The following is an 18,338-nucleotide window of genomic DNA, read 5'->3' as shown; positions in this document are numbered from 1 at the left end:
AAAACTACGTGTTTGGTTGCTGCTGGAGAGAGGAACCGAGTTGAGTTTTTTTTTAGCAAGCAAACTGTTTAGCAAGCACACTCCGCTCATCGTAAGACGGACGACCACTTGTTTGCTGTCGTCGGCTTGTCGTTCGCACTGAAATTCCAAATTTTAATTCATTTGTTGTGTCACATATTGACCACTATCGCGAATTTAATTAGCATTAATCGTTGCCCATGTTTTAATTTTTTGACCGATTTTACGAGAAGGTAAACAAAGACAGCTAGACTTTTTTCGAGTGAAGGAGAGGACTTGGTAAGTTTGTAAATGCAGCTATTTGTGACCTCTTGCTTTTCAAAATAATTAGTTCATTATGTGCATATTTTTATTCTAAAATGGCACCCTTTAAAACATACTTTAGCTTGCTTCTTGGTCGGTAGGTCAATTGACAAAGCTGACAATTCTGTATCATGTCGTCGTCGTCACACAATGTTGTCGTTTGTGGTGCAAAGCAAGGACCTGTCGCCAATCTTGAACCGTTACCACCTGCTGTGCCTGTCATTTCTGGTCGCAGTAGTGGTGGTTCCTCCTGCTTGATGAATATTGCGGCTATCAGTATTTCTGCGGATGAAGAACGACCACGTCCCCCCAATCCTGGCAAATGGTACTTTACTAAGGCTCAGATCAATGATACCCCGTCGCGTAGGCTTGGAATGAGTTGGAAAACAGAAATTGAACTTCGACAAGGAGGCGCTTGTTTTATTCAGAAGTTGGGGAATAAATTACAAGTGTAATAGACTTTTTAATTAATTTATATTAGTTACATTTGCAAATTGATTAATTAATTTGTATTTTCTCCAGGAATCAAATTTGCAACGATACTGCAATAGTCTTCATGCACAGATTCTACATGTGCCACCCATTTGAACATTTTCCTGTGGAGTCCATCTCTATTGCGACCATCTTCGTGGCGGCCAAGGTTTCTAGCAGTTATTATTAGGTTGATGTTTTCAAAGTGGTACAAATTATAAACTGTCATTTTTATTTTTCATACCAAAGTTGGAAGAACAACCCCGTAAAATGGAACATGTTATCAAAGTCGCTCACAGTATTCTACTCAATAAAGGATCGGTGGTCACCCAAACGGCAGAGGTAGCAATTAAATACATGTTATTAATATTCATGAATTAGATATCTTACTAAAATTGTATGTTGATTAAATTTAAGACGTATCGCAAAATGTGCGAAGACCTTTGCACAAATGAAAATATCATCTTGATGACTCTCGGGTTCGATTTTACAGTTGACCATGCCCGCACACATGTCATCCAAGCATGTAAACTTGTTCGAGGTTGGACACATAATATCTGTAAAAAATTACAATTTAAGTCTTATTTGTTCTAATTCCTTCATAGTAAGTAATTTTAAATATAAATTCTGGCAATTTTTTTTTCCAGCGAGTAAGGAGTTGGGTACAGCTTCGTTCTCTTTGGTGACAAAATTGTAAGAGATCATATAAGCATGTAGGTCGTTTTTGCAAAATACTAATCATATATTGTTTAGACTACTCATGACCACCATGTGCGTTCAATATCGCCCCACGCTTATCGCAGCATTGGCAATTTACGTTGCATGCAAATGGTCAGGGTGGCAGGTTAATAAATACAATTATTACCAGACGGAAATAGAAAAGGATATATGAATATGTTGTTAAATATGAATTTGTCTGATTAATAGATATCTCGCTCCAAGGAGGGGCGAGACTGGTGGTTATATATTGACCCAAGATGTACGCAGCCCGATTTGGAGAAACTAACACACGAATTTTTGCACGTTTATGACCGAGTTTCACCCGTCATGCGACAAAGGGTTGAGAACCTTACGCAAATTTGTAAGAGCGAGGGCGACTCACCCAACCAAAATAGTCAAAGGAGTGAGTCTGGTAGTAGTCAAAATAGTCAAGGACGAAAGAGAACCGCTTTGGCTGCATGTTTGGTTAACCCTCCATCCGAGCCCTTAGGAAAAAGTGCATCGGTCGCTACTTCTTCATTTACATCCGCAGCTTCTTACAATTTCAATAAATAGTTAATAAATTTCGACATGCACGCTTATAAATTTAAGAAATTTGTTCAACTCGGAAAATAAATTGTCGAGTGATAAAACTTTAAAGCGAAATTAAATCAGTTTATTAAAAAGAAATGCCCCTTCAACTTTGAAGCATCTCTAGACCCAGATTACATTCTTTTCTGACTTCCTTCCATAACTCCTCCGTTCTTTCCAAAACCCCAGCCACCCAAAAGTGAGCCGAGTTATCAGTAACCTTTTTCAAGGTAGAACATTCTCTAACCCCACAGAGGTAGTCGCGGTAGTGGTGAACGAATCCTATCTCTTCTGGTGAGACTTGAACTTCGCCAAGACTTCTTGGCTCGCTCCTTTCCAAGTAGTGTACTCCTGGCTCAATGACTTGGTTAGGGATGCTCATGAACTTGGATCTGTAATTGTAATTTGCAATATGAACTTGGGTATAAAAAAATTAAGTATCATATCATAATAATTATTTCTCTGCCCGAGCACGACTCACCGTACTTTAGCCGGATACATAAACGATTGTCTTTCAGTCCTAGTAAAAGTAATTAAATCATCCAATCTTAACTTTTCTGAACTATCCGTAGACGGTAACGCCAACTTTCTCCTGGTTCCAAATTCCCTAGCCAAATCTTTACCAAAGAAGGCTGAGCGGAAAAGAAATTGGGCGACAGGTAGGGATCTGAAAGATAGCATGTTAATCTAATGCTTGCAATCTTGTTAGCACTTTTATACTTTTATGCATTAACCTGTTCAGTTTTTCATCTACTGGCACTGTTTTTAATCTTTCCACAAGTTGTGCATAGTTAACAGCATGAGTATAATTTGGAACGAGATATTCGTCAAAGTCGAGGAACAAGACATAATTCGCAACACCACGATATCTCCAAAGACAGTCGTTACTTTGTGCGACTTGGCCGTTGACGTGAACTTGCTGAGTGATATTTCAATAATTGACATGAGACCTTGGAGAGAATATTGCATTTACATAAATATTGCACAATAAGTATTTGTAACAGTTGGTATTTATCTACATGAGAAAATGATCAGCATTATTCTCCAAGGTCTCATTCTGCCTCGCACAAATATGTAACCTTTGACGGAATAGGTAACCCCCACGGAAGAACGAGTACGTCCAAGTCTGAAATTGCACAACATATCAAGACTATGCAAAATGGTTATTTATGCGTCGCCATTCTATCTACGCATACTTTTTTTCAATGCGTTTGACCTTAGAAGGCACGATACATGTGCCCCCATCGAGATATTGTACATCGTGACATGCGTGACTCCCATCATTCTGTGAAATTCGAGCCATTCCATTAGCTCCAAGACCGAGTCGTAACGATACGTGGGTTGGACGCAGATGGCAAAATGGTACTGAAAGTTGAACACATTTTCACGGCTCGTCCTCCGTCGTTGTATTTTCTGGACAGGTAGAATTCGTCGACCGTCAAATTTCTCTCGTATTGGTGACAGTGCTAAAAAATATGGCTTCGTTGTATTTCGAAGGGTAAGATGTGGCATTATAGGACAAAGGATGAAGGAGCCTCTGCGCAACGTGTTAATCAGTTAAAATTATTAAATTAGCTTATTTTGAGCTACATAAATATATGTGCAGCTTGCAAAACATCTTACCCATACAAATATTGACTGTATCCTGAATGCTCAATTATAGCTGGAAATGGCTCGCCAAAAGGAATGACGCCGGTCTTGTCGTCACCAGTAAACAGGTGGCAAAAGAAATTTGGTAGCATGCCTTTCGTCGGAGTGAGGGCTATTATCCGGATAACGTTTCTATGCAGGTCAATATAAAGAATAAATAAACTGTGTCATATGTATTTCAATTGGCACATTTTGCTATTTGCTACCTCTCATTATTCTCATCAAGATAGGCCGAATATACCATAAATTTCAGACCCTTTACTGGTCCCGATCCATCCCAAATTTGTTCTTGATTCTCCTCCCAAACGATTTGCCAGTCACCTTGTCTCGAATTTTTTTCCTCATTAACCACTTTGAGATCATTTTCTGATCGGAGTTTATTATTCAGAGTGATACAGGCCAAAATAATTACTGTTATTAATATAATGATAATATTTCGGAGTCGTAGGTGATAAATATTTTTTGCCGGTATGACTTTATTCAGTCGTTGTGTGAGTGGTAGTCGATAAAATGTAGCGATCAAGTTTCTCATCCTTGTGATGTTGCGTTTCCTTTTAATAATTATTTTTTCTGACTACAGACTATTTGCTGACTATTTTTACTGACTACAGACTTGGACTTTTTTTATTGATAAAGTTAAATAAATATGCATTTATGACATGATGCGACTGAAATAACTTCTTGTTATCTTTATAAATACTCAGCTCAGATACATAAAAGGACTGTACATAAAATCTCCTTCGTCCGTTATATTGTAAGTAATTGACTGTATTTGTTTTTTATTGTTTCTGAAATGTATAAACAATAACGTGTAAACAAAATTTCTTCTGACTACCTCATTATGTAATAAAAATTACAAAGACATTGACATTTGCATGCCAAAAAATTCATGTTAAATGATTGCTGGCCTGTTGAATTCAAACATATTAGTGTTTATTATTATTATTTAAATTGTGATCATGTATGCACATGATCGTAATTGAGTCGCATTCAACCAGTCCCAGATTATCATAAACGGTCCCGAGAACGAGAGGAATAGTGATACTATTTTTGCACACTAATTATATTTTTAGTATCCAGACCCTTATGTTCGAACAAAAAGTATACAAAATCACCCTAAAAAGTTGACCCCTGAATTTTAAGCATACCTAAATATATGACTTCCCCGAAGGTACTTGATATTTTCAGGTCCTTGCAGTAATTTTAATCCAGTCATAATAGAATAGTTTCCTGATAGTGTTTTAGATGGTAGATTTAATTTAAATGTAATATACTACTTCAATTTTACGGTCATGAACGAAATGAAATTTACAAGCATGTTTTGTAGGCTTCATATGAGTCTCATGTGCATGAATACTTCGTGTCTTGTGTAACAAAGAGGGAATTATTGAAAAGTCTAAACAAAATATTGACAAAATAAATAAAAAATATTGGACATCTCTTGAAATCACGTTTCCAAATTGGAAATTCCAATAATACATATTACGGCATTACGTAATACGAAAAATTAAACAATCCTGCAATTTAAGTAAACTATAAGCAATCATTATTTTTCTGTAGCACAAAATACGTTGCATATGTGAGAACTTTGTTTTGGATTAACAGGTTGTATTAATTGATTCAATCTTGATTGTTTTCGTTGGTAGTACAAACGAAAAATATAATTTTATAGTAATACATATACATATAACGAAATATAATGTGGTCAGGCATAATTTTATTCTGACGATTTTTAGCTGAAAAAGTCGAATGCAGCAAAACCGAATGAATTGAGAAATTATGAATACGCTAAAAGAAGAACAGGGAGGAATAGAAGAAGGATGCTATTTATGTGGGGATGACGACGGTGATGGAAGGAGACCCTTTGGCGGAGTGGGTGGAGATATAAAAATTCTAGAAACATGGTCACTCCGCTGCGTTGAATCAATTTCCTGCCTCTTTCGAATTCCTGCCAACGATCCACTCCGTCAAGTCATGAAAGACGCGGATTATTGTCAGAAATGTGTCCAAGTTGTTCGAGATATTGATTTTACCTTTCGTCTCTTTAATCAATTACTTGCAAGATTGGAGGTATTGCAAAAAGACATGTTGGACAAGGTGGCGCAGAAAGAGATTAAAGATTTTGGGGAAAATTTTGAGCGAGAAATTTCTAAACGTAAGTATAATAAATCTTGGCTAACTAAATACAGATGAGTAAAGGAATGCGTCAAATAACACCGTATTTTTTAAATTAATTTAGTGCTTCGCGAAGGAAGTGCTGACATTAATGTTGGGATTGATCGGTTTAAACATTTACTAAATTTGGAATCCTTGAGGAATTATTCTGACAACAACGATACAAAACCAGTCCAACATTCAAGCCGAGCTGTGAAACGAAAACTTTTGAATGAAGTTGACAATGTGAAGATTGAAGAGGAAGAGAAAAGTTACATAAATTTTAAACAAGAAGAGGAAGTTGATTTATTATTTATGGAACAAGACCGGATTTTTCTATCGACAGAGGACGATCACCAACAAAACTTTGGCATCCTTGGGTATTCCCCAGAGAGTTATGAACAACCTTTTGTATCTGAGGATGACAGTTATGATGACTATCAAACCAGTCATGGGAAGAGGCCTCGAAGGCCGAACAGTCCCATAAAACTCAAAAAATTTAAGTGTTCTCTTTGTCCTGCATTGGCCTTTGGATCTGACATGGCCTTGAAAGGACATATAAGAGGTGTCCATGAGTGTAAGATATCAAACCAATTAATATACATTTACCATTAGGAGTACATACTTATTTAACTTATTAATCAAGATTTTCTATTTCAGTTGACCCCCTCCCATATCATTGTGACAAGTGCCCAAAAAAACTCAAGCAGTTGAAAAGTCTTAAACGTCACAGAGCCAATAAATGCACACTTTCACTCCTCACTTTTGAAAATACTACTGCTGAGCTTCAACCCAAATCAGAACCTCATCATCTTTCGAACTCTGAAGCTGGAAATCCACTAATCCGACGCTCCTCTCCCCGTGTAACTGTAAAACGGGAAATAACCAGTATTCTAAAACACGAGGACCAAGATGATGACACTGCTATTAATTTAGATGAAGATAACCAATATCCTTCCGATAAAGATGACGATTATCTAGAAACTGGAGAAGACGAGGAGGACGATAACGCTTCAGATTTTGATTTCTCGGACAATGATTATTCTGACGGAAATGATGAAGATTATCGTCGCCGTCAACGGGGTAGGAAAAATCGGGGGGATACTTCCATCAAAAAATTACAATGTCGCTTATGCCCAGCCTCGTTTATGGCGGAAGCAAGTTTGAAGGGTCATCAACTGGGAGTTCATGAAAGTAGGACCAAGAATATAATACTGATTCAATTTTTTGTAATTTTTTTATTATCTAATTGATTTAATTTTTGATATCTATTCAACAGATGACCCTCTACCCTTCCACTGTGTTAAGTGCCCCAAGAAATTCCGGAAATACAAATCTCTACAATCTCACACAAGTAAAAGATGTCAAAAAGAAGTTGTCCAACCATCTCAAAATATCCCATGCGTTTCATGTCCTAAAAAGTTTTCCACTAATTCATCCCTAAAGACTCACACGCAGCGATTACATACTCAATTCAACTGCAGTTTCTGTGCCTTAAACTTTCAAACCCATGAAGAAACTCAAACCCATGAGGAACTCCATAAAAATTTTGAGCAGCCCTTTCAATGCATCATCTGCCAGTCGGTATTCTCCAACTCGTTAAAGCTTAAAGATCATGTCGCATTATCTCATACCAACAATCGCGTCGTGTGTGACGTCTGTGGTAGAAAGTTTGTAAATGAAAAATATCTGCGGAAACATCAAGTGATACACAGTGAATCCTACGTCGGACACAAGTGCGAAGTCTGTGGGCATGTTTTTCAAAGCCCATCGGTCCTGAGTCAACATATGAATAAGCATTCCACCACGAAGAACTTTATTTGTGAAATTTGTGGGGCCGGTTTCAAGTACCCAGCCGGACTAAAACTGCATAAAATAAGTCATGAGCCTAAGGCACAGCTCCCCATTGTATGTAAAATATGCGATAAAACATTCGCCTGTAAACAGTTCCTCCTGAAACATGAAGAAATTCATTCTGGTACGTTATCTTACGAGTGCCCAACTTGTCATAAAAAATTCAAGAGGGCAAATAACTTGAGGCAACATGTTCAGATTCATGAGCCAAAGGATCCCAACAGGAAGAAGCGAGCGCGGAAGACTAGCAGACCGCCCACAGCAGCAGCAGACACGATAAGGAATCGAAATGAAGTAATCAATGATGTGGCAGTCGCAGGCGTTGTTACTGTCGCCTCTGGAGATGATGACCATGGTCAAGACCGAGTCATTAATTATTTTATACACTATTAACACGGAACAAGGAGAGCGCATTTAAAATTTAGTAAATTGAAATGCATTCAATAATTGTGATAAAAACATGTACATTAAAATATGAGAATCTAGTCAATTAGCAATAAATAAATGCATACAAGTTTCCTAATAAGTGATTGGGCAATTTATAAAAAGGCTAAAGGTTTTTATTTATCTCATCATCTTGGGTGAAAGCTAGCCTTGGTTTTTAAATGGCAACTTGCAACTTCGAGTTAAAAGTGGTAAAATTTTTGTATTCAGTGATTCATATAGTTCGAATACTTTTAAATGGTTCAATGAAAAAAAGCTTTATTAAGTTTTCTCCTCCTTAAAATAAACATGACAATCATTCACACAATTCACCTAATAGCAATCAACCCAGAATCCAGTAACTTTTGAATTTTGACAGCAATTTCAGGATTTTTTAAATGATCCTGCAGTGCCCTCGGATCCGTTTGCATCTGTTCCAAAATCAGTCGCATGGCAGGATCCCCAAGAATTGCCTGCACCTCCGGATCACCCATCGCCTTCTTCCGCATCTCCTCAGGATTCGAGTGCACTTGGCGGAGGGCGAGTTGATGACCTTGCAATGCCTCCGAGTTCGTGGGGTCGAGTTGCAACGCATTCTCATACGAAGTCATTGCTTTTGTATGGTCTCCCAGAGCATGGAGGATTTTACCCCGACGGAGATGCCCTTTTACTAGAAGGTAATTAGTTAAATAACTAATTAGTTTGCGAATCCAATTAATTAAGTATAAGTAAGTAATCATAATTTACTTACTAAAAGTCACATCCAACTCCAAGCACTTGTCACAGTCTTTCAATCCCAAATCAAATGCGGCCAATTTTGTGTAGCACGCGGCACGATTGGAATAAAGCTTTGCGTCCTCTGGATTACGCCGAATAGCTTCCGTGTAGTGTTTTAGAGCGCCAGCAAAGTCTCCTAAATATTTTAAAACATTATTATAATAAATGCATTAAATTTGAACTCTATGATTAATTAACAAACCCTTTTTAAACAAGTCATTTCCAGTTTCTTTTTCCTCTTCAGCTTTAACGGGATCGATGTAGCTTTTACGCTCCTCCTCTTTTATAATCTTTTCGACCTCAGCCAGCATAGCTCGAGTTTCGGGGACTCGGTGTTCAGATAATGATTTTTCATAAAAGACCTGAGACAAATATTTAATTATAATTAATAGCACTTTGTTAAATACTACTTGTTTTGAAAGTTAAATTTACTTTTGCATTCGTATACTCGCCAAGTTTTCGGTGTGAGTTAGCTATGCGAGTGAATGCTTTCGCGATTAATTTGAAATCTGTAATTTAAATTCAACAATGTAAAGTTAAAGAGCATGCATCAACTATAAAATCAATTAATCAACTATTTCCTTTACCGGCCCTGTTCTCTCTTCCCAATTCAATTGCATCCAGACAAGTTTTGATGGAATCCTCGTACTTTTTCTGTTCGAAATATACCGCAGCAATGTTGAGTTTGTAAGTCATGTTGGTAGGGTCGAGGGTCAGAGCCTTCGTGTAGCAGGATAAGGCTGTATCAAAGTCCTTCTTTGTGTACGAAAGATTCCCCTGAGTCTTCAGATTGGCAGCCTGTAAGTAATTGAAAATTTCAATTTGAAATTCACTTATATAAATAAACTCGCTCTCCACAACTAATAATTTGTGCTGCTAATTGTAGTACAATTTACTACGAAAACTGAAGAAATGATTAATCAGTTAACTCACCTCACTCTCGTTGGTGGCCATTTTAATTGAGTTATGATGTTTTCAAAAGTAAAAATTTATAAAATTATCCAAAAACGAGAATGACGAATAAATTCACTCCCTTTGTGCCGAGCAGTGTGTTCGTTCTGCCGTTCTCTGACTAAAACAGGCTCCTCGCAGAACTTTACACCACTCACCGCCCAACTTCTACCGCTCTCCACCCAGACCGACAATTATAATGATATCTGATTTCTTTACTTTTTATCACAAAACGTGGTGTAGCCTAATCATATTTTCAATTTATGACAAAAAAATAAATTTAGGGTATTTCCAACAAGTATTCAGCTGAAAATACAAAATACAATGCAAAATTCTGGCTCTAAAATGTGCAGAAGGAAATTGTTCCGGGCGGTTTTCGGTAGTAAGTTGGACGGCAGGCGGCTGAGAAGCTCCATATCACGAAACACCGCGGAATTTTCTGGATGCTTCTACTGAGGATGAGAAAAGTCTATGGCCAGACTGGAGCAAACGTATGAAATAAGGAAGACAAATTGCATTGCGCTTGCATGCAGTATAATAATTTACACTACCGGAAATTCATTCAATTTATTTAATAAACTTTAATTTTAAGATGACGTTTTAAATGTTTTGATGATTAAATAAATATGATAATAGTTTTTACAGTTAATTTAAGTTATTCTCACGTGAAAATCATAGAATTATTTGAAATACATACATATATTGTGTCAGTTGATTACTGATTGATTTGTATACTTTTACTTCAGGTCTATAAAATTGCACATTAAACTGATCATTCATGAGTTGAATTTTACAATTAAAGATGCAATTATCTGAATGTTTCTTGCAACGTCAAAAGAATAACAGTAGATTTGTATTTAAGTAAAAATAAAAATAAAAAATGCCACCGAAGGACTCTAATAATGATAACAAATCTAATGGAAATATGCATAAATAAATAAATCTCTTTAGGGAATAAATTAGTGATTTTAATAATTAAAAATATTTTGCATATCCGTAGATGATTTATGCGAATCTAATTCTCGTGGTCCCCTCAATAAACCGGCAACGGAACCACTTCACTTTCACACGCACCGAACATGGAGATGGTAAAAAACCCAACCCAAGCTCAAAGCAATTTACTTGTATAGTTCGTGCTATCGCATAAATCGCATAAAATTACAATGCAAAATCTAGACTACTTAATTGACTAAATTAAATATATAAAAATAAAAATGTTCTCATCCTACACCCCGACCAACCCCACCTACAAATATGCCCTTTACATTGGGGTTCCTTCCCTTGCAGTTGCTGGGTTTTGTTATTACCGGTATCGTAATAATAATAAAAGTAGCAGCGATAATTCGCCAGACACTTTAAAACCTGAAGAGTCACCAGCAGAAGTAAAACCCATGCCAGTTCCAAACACAGCTAAAACGTTAAAAGAATCGGGAAATAAACTTTTCAAAATCGGAAATTATACTGAAGCTTTAGAGTTATATTCAAAAGCGGTAGAATTATGTGACGAAGAAGACAAGGAAGCGTTAGAACAATTGTATCAAAATAGGGCAGCAGTTTTCGAAAAGTTGGTGAGTATAGAGTGAGAGATTTACATTGTTTCATTACATTGTTTGGAATGTTAGTAATTTTGAAAGCGGACTGTAACAAATTAATAATTGCATTACAGGGCGACTACACTGCAGTGATTAAGGAAACAACAGCCGCATTAAAGCGAAATCCTAAATATGTCAAAGCGCTCCACCGACGGTCCAAAGCATATAAAGCTACTGGGTTTTTGGAGGAGAGTTTAGAGGATATCACTGCAGTTTGTATTTTGGAGGTAATGGAATTCACTAAACCTAAACTGTGCAGTAATGATTCAAAATGATAACCCTAAAATTTATTTTGCGCAGCAATTCAGCAGCCCCGTATCTGTCCAACTGGCGGATGACGTATTAAAAGAACTTGGTATGGAATTTTAATTTTTGTGCACTTTTTTAACAATAGTATGTTAAACTAAATGACAACTTAACTTGGGTTGAAACGATTTACAAATACCGGTGGAATTATTAACCACTCGCCAAAGAATGTAAGCACAATTCTATTAAATTTAACTGAAAATTTATTTTACTTAATTAGGTGCGTTGGAGGGGACGAGACTGATGCGCGCAAGAGATACGGAAGGAAAAGGCGTCAATCCAAGCAAACACACATGTATCACATATTTGAGAGGGTTTTATAATTGTCCCATTAGTAAAATTTTGACTGGAAGAGAAGAACTTCCTAGTGGTGACGAGTGGTGAGTGCAAATACACATTTAATATGCGGACAATTAACTTGTTATAACCTAAATGTTTAACTTTTATTCGACTGTCTTGTTTACAGCCCCTACATTACAGCCTTATCTACGCTCATTCCCTCTCCAAACTCACCCTCTTCTTTTGACTCTATAATTCCCTTAACCACGACCCAAATAGAAACCTACAACTCCTACAAAACCGAATCCCACTATCTTCGTGGCTCATTCCGTTTCCTTTATGGTCACACCTCCCCCGCCACCCTCGAAGATTTCGAGTATGTCATCAAACACACAACCGACAAAGCAGTAAAAGCCACTGCACTTGTCAAACTAGCCTCACATTATGCGCTGGTTGGGCAAGAAAAGGAATGTGAAGACTGTTTCGAAGAGGCTGCAAAAGTTTGGCCGGATAATGTAGACTTGTGGCACCATAAAGGACAAATCCTCCTTACCCGTAATAATCTTCCTGATGCCCTTGCCCATCTAAGCAAAGCAGCTGAACTTGAACCAGGCTATGCAATAGCCAATGCAACAAAGTGGTATATCTCTAAAACTGTCGGAATGAGTCAAATAGTACCGGATTATGTAATTTACGTAATGATTTTCATCCTAGGTATGTACAATACCGCATTCTTGGTGGTTCTGGTGATATTCCTGGCGCGGATCAGTGCGTACGGGAGTTTGAAAATTTAGTCAGAAAATTTGGAGACAGCCCAGACGTCTTTTCTTTATACGGACAAGTTAGTCCGATGCATTAACTATTTTTAATTACACTTAATTAATTATTTCTTAACTAATGACAGATACTTATGGAAAATCAACGCTTCGCTGAAGCCGAGCTGCATTTTTCTCGTGTCGCAGAATTAGACAAGACCAATGCAGGTGTTCTCGTGCACCGGGCGATGGCTAAATATCAGCAAAATGGTGATGTCGAGGAGGCAATTAAAGTTTTGGAGGAGGCAGTAAATGTGGACGAGAGGAACGAGTTCGTATATGAAACATTGGGAACGTTGCATTTGCAAAAGTGCGTGAGAAAACTTCTTTGTGTAATAACAGCGATTGTACAAAACTTTCTTTTATACATTTTTTTCTTCAAATATCTAGTGGTTCACTGGACCCAGCGATAAAATACATTACCAGAGCTGTCAAGCTCGCCCGATCGGTTCAAGAACTGACCATCTTGTCCTCCCTACTGAAAGCTGCAGAAGTGCAAAAGAAAGTGCGCGATAATTTGGGGCTCGAAGTTCAACCGGGGTTTTTTAAGTAGATTTTTAAGTTGGACAATGAAGATCAAATATTTAATTGAAATAAACAATTTTAAACTATACATATTTAGTATGAAACGTTTTTAACATAATTTAATCTTGTGTCTTCGTTAGTTCTCGTATTTAATTTATCCAGTTTATAGTATGTACGTTCGTATGTTTGTTTATAAAGCGCAGTAATTTACTTGGATTGAATGCATTAACGTGTGCGAGCTTAAATATAATAAACATTCATTATCTTAGACCTTATTAGTTGTCCATAGTTATTGATCTTGCCCATCAAGCCAAATCCTATGGAAATTTCTTTAATGACTGCTCTAAAAATGCCTTTTAGCCCGAGTCAGGGCTTGTGAAACCGCTGTTGGTCCGTTGACACGATTGAGCCAAAACGGCTTAACTGATTGACTTGAAATTTTCGCCAGCATATCGCACAGATCTAGGAAACAAGTTTGAAGATGAGCAAAACAGGTCGAGTGGGGTGTTTGGTGCAGAATATTCGGAATTGTAGATTTTCTTGCAGTGCTGGTGTCCAAACTGGGCGACTTGGTGCTATATTTCTGGGGGACTTTATTGGTTTGCTTCATAATAATTCAGACTGATGATGACGCCAAGTCACCTTTTTTTAAATATTATTCACGTACGTTATATGATACGGTACAAACATATTTTTGACATGATAATTTTGTGAGCATAAATAAAGAAACGAAGACAAAAAACTGCTTAAAAGTATTTTTATATTTTTACTTTATCGCCACATTTCTCATCTACTTAACTAAACTAAAACAAGACTTACATACTTTATGCATGCAAACACGCCAAAAACGAATGACAATGTAAATTTTGTCATATGATAGAACTTGATAGTGAGTAAATCTTTATTGACGAGCTGACGACATGCCTCACATAAAGCGTATTTTTATTCTATTTTAAAATAACATGCATACAAATCTCAACTCTCGTAACGATAAATACGTATTTATAGTCGGCATGAGTACAGCTATGCATATTTATATATTTACGTACATGTACATATGCATGTACATATATATATATACAAATGTGTGCCTGCATGAAGTAAGTAAACGTGCAAAACTACATACTTCATGTATACACAACTCTGAAAAATGTGAAACACCCAATGAACTTTCTCCTGTTATTAGTCGACATAAAAGTGAAGCTCATAAATACGTGAGCTCATCCTGCATATTTATGGAAGTAAAAGTAAATCCGGGAAAACTGTTGCTCCAGCAACACATCTGTCATATTACTTTCTCCGAAACCTTTCTCCTGCTTTCCATTCTCCCAAAATAGGCCATCCCTGATTTCATTTTGATCTTTATTTGCTTGTCACTCGCCACTCCAACCCAACCTAAATTACTGAAGCAAGCAGATATTGATCCATTTTTAATTCATTTTAGTTTTACATTCAAATATGGCCACCATATCAAAATCACGGCTTAGGATTTGTGTAATGTCGGTAAGGAAAAATTTTTACACTTGTCTGCTTTCTCTCATTTTAACCAACTTGACATTTACTTACGTACGTAATACAAATTCCAGGTTATTCTTACTAATTCAGTATCCGTGCTTTTTACGACCATAACCATCCTTTTTTGGGCGGAGGAAGCACCTGCCGTGTTGATGCGACCAAGGGCAAACTCAAATTCTGGATTGTACGTTTTAATATGTTGTAAGTGCGGCTACATTATTTTATTGTTGACATGTTCAACGAGTTTAATGACCAAAATAACTTTCTTTTAAAATCATGTACAGTGTTTGCAACAGGTATCCTTTTCCTATTTTGGAATGCGACAGAAATTTGGACAGGTGTTCAGTTATGGAAGAATGCGAAATTGGTGAGAGTTTTCACTTCTGAAAAGGAAAAAAAATCACGTTTTTACTTATCTGACAGGGAAGTGATGCAGATCTAACCCTGTCTGCTTCAGAGCAGTGGAGGATCGTTTTACTCCTGTCTAATTGTGTCGCCCTGTGGCCACTGATGATATACTCGACCGATCTCATATGCTGCATGATCGTGGGAAGTTGCTTTATTAAGATTTTTTCTTTAATTACAACTTCCTTATATATTTTGGAGCTGGAAAGAAGTATGCCTGCAGTTGATGATGAAATTGCGGAGGTCGGATTTAATGATGTAAGGCCTTGTGATGCAGCATAAACTTGGATGATCACCTTGTGAAGCTGGAAAATTGCTAGTAATTCTGAAATAATTCTCCGAATTTTAATGTGCATGTGACATGTTATTAATTTTTAAATGTGGGATCAATGTGATTTAAAATTAGATAATACACTTTAAAATTAAATTACAAATTGATGGTTAATGTAATATATGTTCAACTTTTGAATAAAATCCTTTGTGACTGTTTTAAGTATTCATCCACTAGCTTATTCATGCATCCACATTTTTGCACCCACTCAACTTTTGACACAAGTATTCCCACCATGCCGATACTTCATAGTAGATAAATCATGCAAAAATTCCATAAAGCGAAAATTTTAGATTTTTACATTATAATGAAATAAAATAAGTTAAATATTATCTATGTACATACATACATGGTGTTACAGTAATACTATTACTATTTAATACAAAATTAATGAGGCGCATATCACAAACTGGTACAAAAACATTGCATAAGTAAAATGTGCATATCTATGTTACATATGTACATACTTACGTATAGAGGTATGTGGGTACATATAAATACGTATTCATATTCAGCACCACCAAAAAACGACCATGATAAAACAAGACGACAAGATTATACGAATAAAGTCATAAAATTCATAGTTTACAGTAGTTTTACTACACGACATGCATACTTATGTACATGCTACAGACAGACATCCATAGGTTTAATCCTGAGCAAGAAATCCTTACGCGTTGTGGTATATTGATTACTTGTACATATACTTTCTCCGTATGAATCCGGCTTTGCTTCCTCAGTGCACAAGTAGGCTTTCACGGCTTGTCTTTTACTCTGGTCCAAACTTTTGATATAGACGCTGTAATCCATTGCTCGTGTTTTCCGTAGTGGAAAAATAAAAAAGAAACATGAAAATGTTGAGCTTTGGCGTATAGTAGTCCTTGGACTTGGCAGTTTGTGAGTAGTCGCTTTTCCACATGGGAGAAGATACCATCAAACCAAGGCCACTGCCACCAAAATGGACTTGTACGGCTGCATAGCAATTTTGATCTTTATGCAGATTCAATTGCTGCATGGTAAGTCTTGAAGCAATTACATAATTGGTGCCCAACTAATTATAGATCCGTATAAAAATACATTTTAAAACTATTTCTCCTTGGTGGACAGGATCGGATGAAAGCAATTGCAACCTCACGCTGAGCGACCTTTGCCAGACATTCGAGTAAACCATACAAATTCTGCGATTTATTAATGTTTGTGCCATTTTCTGACAAGAACTTGATATCTGTTTTCAGACAAGCAGAAGCATGCAACACGACACCATATTGTATTCACTGCATCTGGAATACTGTCATAATCCCAAAAGACGACGAAGTCAAGTGTAACTTGTGTAAAGATGAGATTATCGAGGGTGGTGTGCACAAGGTAAAAACAAATCTACTTTCGTCTTTCGTCGAACCCTGCTACTAAAAAATATCGATCCTATGAAATTTCTGCATATATATACGTAGGTTAGCATGCTATTCCTGCTAAACACCACCTGCAATCTTCACGGGAATAAGGAAGACATCCAAAAATGTACCCATCTCGTACGCGAACTTTCCCTCGGATTGATTAGTAATGCATCACAAAATTTAAACTTTATTAAAAATAATTTGTCACTTTATTTACAATGTTTATATTTGTTCAGACGAAATTTCTACCCAGAACATGACCAGCCACGACATTTGTGCCCTGCTTGCCCTATGTCGAACCCTGTTTGAGGTGACCGTGTCCAACGTGGACCTCGCTCCAGCCAGTGATGCAATAACGCCCACATCCGCCAACGTCAACGAAACCCTGGAACCAGTGGCTATGGCAAAAGTGGGCGGCGTGTCCAAGCGTCGCGGAGGCAGAGGTGGCAGTGATAGGATTCGAAGCGGAAATGGGTCGTCGTCATCTTCGTCGTCTTCTGGAGGTCAACATCTGCCTCAATATACGGGGGGAATTTCCCTTCCGGGGAATAAGGTGACCGGCACGGTTACACGTGTTTCGAATAAATTTTACAACGCGGGTGGGCGATTTATTCCCGTCTTTGTCCCGGGAAATGGTGGCAGGCATACGTGCACCTTGATGGGAGACAAGACAGATGACAATATGGATGATACTGAATTTTACGGCTGGGTTGTCATTGCATCGATTTTATTCACACTTGTTTTCTTCATTTGCCTGGCTTGGAAGGTGAGTGCGGGTGAAAGCAGTAACTACGACGAGGGTTTGTGCACGAAGAAGGGGAAGAAAAATAAGAACAAGCAGTTTAAGAGAGAGTCTGGATATTATTATTAAAATTGAGATAATTCTGAAATATTTGTTGCCAAACTCAATTAATTTAATTGTTCATAATATCATTCAAATTATCATATAAAATATGCATATTATCTTTTAATTAGATGTGATATGTGTGCATATATGTATATACTGCGCAATTAATTATAAACTTTGTTAGTTATCTTATTTATATTGTTAAAAGATCTGTTTTTGAGAGATTATCATAAAGTATTACCAACAAAAAATCGACCTCGATATTCTTTTCTGCACTGTTCATGTTTATAAATAAAAAATGAGCACAAATCGAACACCACAGTGAAGGACATCTTAAAAGATATCTAGGATGGATGGATTTTTTGTTTTGCATTATTGTTATCGGAAGAGTCTATATACCCTGAGATCATGACCTTGAAAGCTAAATGTGAGATTTTC

General features: G+C 37.0%; 7 protein-coding genes and 1 long non-coding RNA gene across 14 annotated transcripts; 5 read left to right on the top strand and 3 right to left on the bottom strand.

Annotated features, from left to right (window-relative positions):
* The first annotated feature begins 121 nt into the window (after nt 1–121).
* Nucleotides 122–2,093, top strand: LOC110845550 (cyclin-T1). 3 transcript variants are annotated; one of them, XM_022091988.2, is made up of 8 exons: nt 122–297; nt 423–772; nt 844–961; nt 1,042–1,134; nt 1,210–1,333; nt 1,440–1,485; nt 1,546–1,636; nt 1,720–2,093. In XM_022091988.2, exons 2-8 carry the CDS (start codon nt 453–455, stop codon nt 2,065–2,067), a joined length of 1,140 nt encoding a protein of 379 aa, XP_021947680.1. In that variant the 5' UTR covers nt 122–297; nt 423–452; the 3' UTR covers nt 2,068–2,093. The 3 variants fall into 3 exon arrangements, with proteins under 3 accessions (XP_021947680.1, XP_035704756.1, XP_035704757.1); XM_035848863.1 differs by having other exon boundaries at nt 1,210–1,351; XM_035848864.1 differs by lacking the exon at nt 122–297 and having other exon boundaries at nt 410–772; nt 1,210–1,351.
* LOC118434737 lies at nt 715–1,320 on the bottom strand. Its single transcript, XR_004834217.1, has 3 exons — nt 1,183–1,320; nt 1,037–1,095; nt 715–965 (listed from the first exon to the last, which is right to left on the bottom strand). It is a non-coding gene; the product is annotated as an uncharacterized LOC118434737 (long non-coding RNA).
* A 52-nt stretch (nt 2,094–2,145) lies between the features above and the next one.
* LOC110845549 lies at nt 2,146–3,824 on the bottom strand. Its single transcript, XM_022091987.1, has 5 exons — nt 3,706–3,824; nt 3,316–3,619; nt 2,817–3,001; nt 2,564–2,749; nt 2,146–2,474 (listed from the first exon to the last, which is right to left on the bottom strand). Exons 1-5 carry the CDS (start codon nt 3,822–3,824, stop codon nt 2,189–2,191), a joined length of 1,080 nt encoding a protein of 359 aa, XP_021947679.1. The 3' UTR covers nt 2,146–2,188.
* Nucleotides 3,825–5,121: 1,297 nt separating this feature from the next.
* LOC110845432 (zinc finger protein 493) lies at nt 5,122–8,270 on the top strand. 3 transcript variants are annotated; one of them, XM_035849169.1, is made up of 5 exons: nt 5,122–5,337; nt 5,469–5,887; nt 5,972–6,463; nt 6,547–7,080; nt 7,166–8,270. In XM_035849169.1, the coding sequence occupies exons 2-5, from the start codon at nt 5,512–5,514 to the stop codon at nt 8,131–8,133; spliced, it is 2,370 nt and encodes a 789-aa protein (XP_035705062.1). In that variant the 5' UTR covers nt 5,122–5,337; nt 5,469–5,511; the 3' UTR covers nt 8,134–8,270. The 3 variants fall into 3 exon arrangements, with proteins under 3 accessions (XP_035705062.1, XP_021947527.2, XP_035705063.1); XM_022091835.2 differs by having other exon boundaries at nt 5,122–5,403; XM_035849170.1 differs by having other exon boundaries at nt 5,134–5,260.
* Nucleotides 8,271–8,412: 142 nt separating this feature from the next.
* Nucleotides 8,413–10,250, bottom strand: LOC110845431 (stress-induced-phosphoprotein 1). Its single transcript, XM_022091833.2, has 6 exons — nt 9,874–10,250; nt 9,528–9,738; nt 9,373–9,449; nt 9,143–9,302; nt 8,915–9,076; nt 8,413–8,833 (listed from the first exon to the last, which is right to left on the bottom strand). Exons 1-6 carry the CDS (start codon nt 9,892–9,894, stop codon nt 8,493–8,495), a joined length of 972 nt encoding a protein of 323 aa, XP_021947525.1. The 5' UTR covers nt 9,895–10,250; the 3' UTR covers nt 8,413–8,492.
* A 702-nt stretch (nt 10,251–10,952) lies between these two features.
* Nucleotides 10,953–13,683, top strand: LOC110845966 (mitochondrial import receptor subunit TOM70). Its single transcript, XM_022092531.2, has 8 exons — nt 10,953–11,459; nt 11,558–11,710; nt 11,784–11,838; nt 12,010–12,169; nt 12,256–12,708; nt 12,783–12,909; nt 12,973–13,193; nt 13,274–13,683. Exons 1-8 carry the CDS (start codon nt 11,106–11,108, stop codon nt 13,434–13,436), a joined length of 1,686 nt encoding a protein of 561 aa, XP_021948223.1. The 5' UTR covers nt 10,953–11,105; the 3' UTR covers nt 13,437–13,683.
* An 886-nt stretch (nt 13,684–14,569) lies between these two features.
* Nucleotides 14,570–15,826, top strand: LOC110847590. Of its 3 annotated transcripts, none has more exons than XM_022094562.2 (4): nt 14,570–14,911; nt 14,995–15,124; nt 15,220–15,290; nt 15,347–15,826. In XM_022094562.2, exons 1-4 carry the CDS (start codon nt 14,867–14,869, stop codon nt 15,608–15,610), a joined length of 510 nt encoding a protein of 169 aa, XP_021950254.1. In that variant the 5' UTR covers nt 14,570–14,866; the 3' UTR covers nt 15,611–15,826. The 3 variants fall into 3 exon arrangements, 2 of the variants coding, with proteins under 2 accessions (XP_021950254.1, XP_021950253.1); XR_004834522.1 differs by having other exon boundaries at nt 14,572–14,911; nt 15,014–15,124; nt 15,208–15,290; XM_022094561.2 differs by having other exon boundaries at nt 14,576–14,911; nt 15,208–15,290.
* Nucleotides 15,827–16,420: 594 nt separating this feature from the next.
* On the top strand, nt 16,421–18,151 carry LOC110847691. The gene is made up of 5 exons (XM_022094677.2): nt 16,421–16,675; nt 16,767–16,821; nt 16,895–17,024; nt 17,111–17,216; nt 17,290–18,151. Exons 1-5 carry the CDS (start codon nt 16,618–16,620, stop codon nt 17,922–17,924), a joined length of 984 nt encoding a protein of 327 aa, XP_021950369.1. The 5' UTR covers nt 16,421–16,617; the 3' UTR covers nt 17,925–18,151.
* Nucleotides 18,152–18,338: the final 187 nt, after the last annotated feature.

The sequence above is a fragment of the Folsomia candida genome, unplaced genomic scaffold (genome assembly GCF_002217175.1).
Source record: "Folsomia candida strain VU population unplaced genomic scaffold, ASM221717v1 Fcan01_Sc003, whole genome shotgun sequence".
Lineage (NCBI taxonomy): Eukaryota > Metazoa > Arthropoda > Collembola > Entomobryomorpha > Isotomidae > Folsomia > Folsomia candida.
The sequence above is the reverse complement of the archived record's forward strand: the minus strand, read 5'-3'. Positions and strand labels throughout refer to the sequence as shown.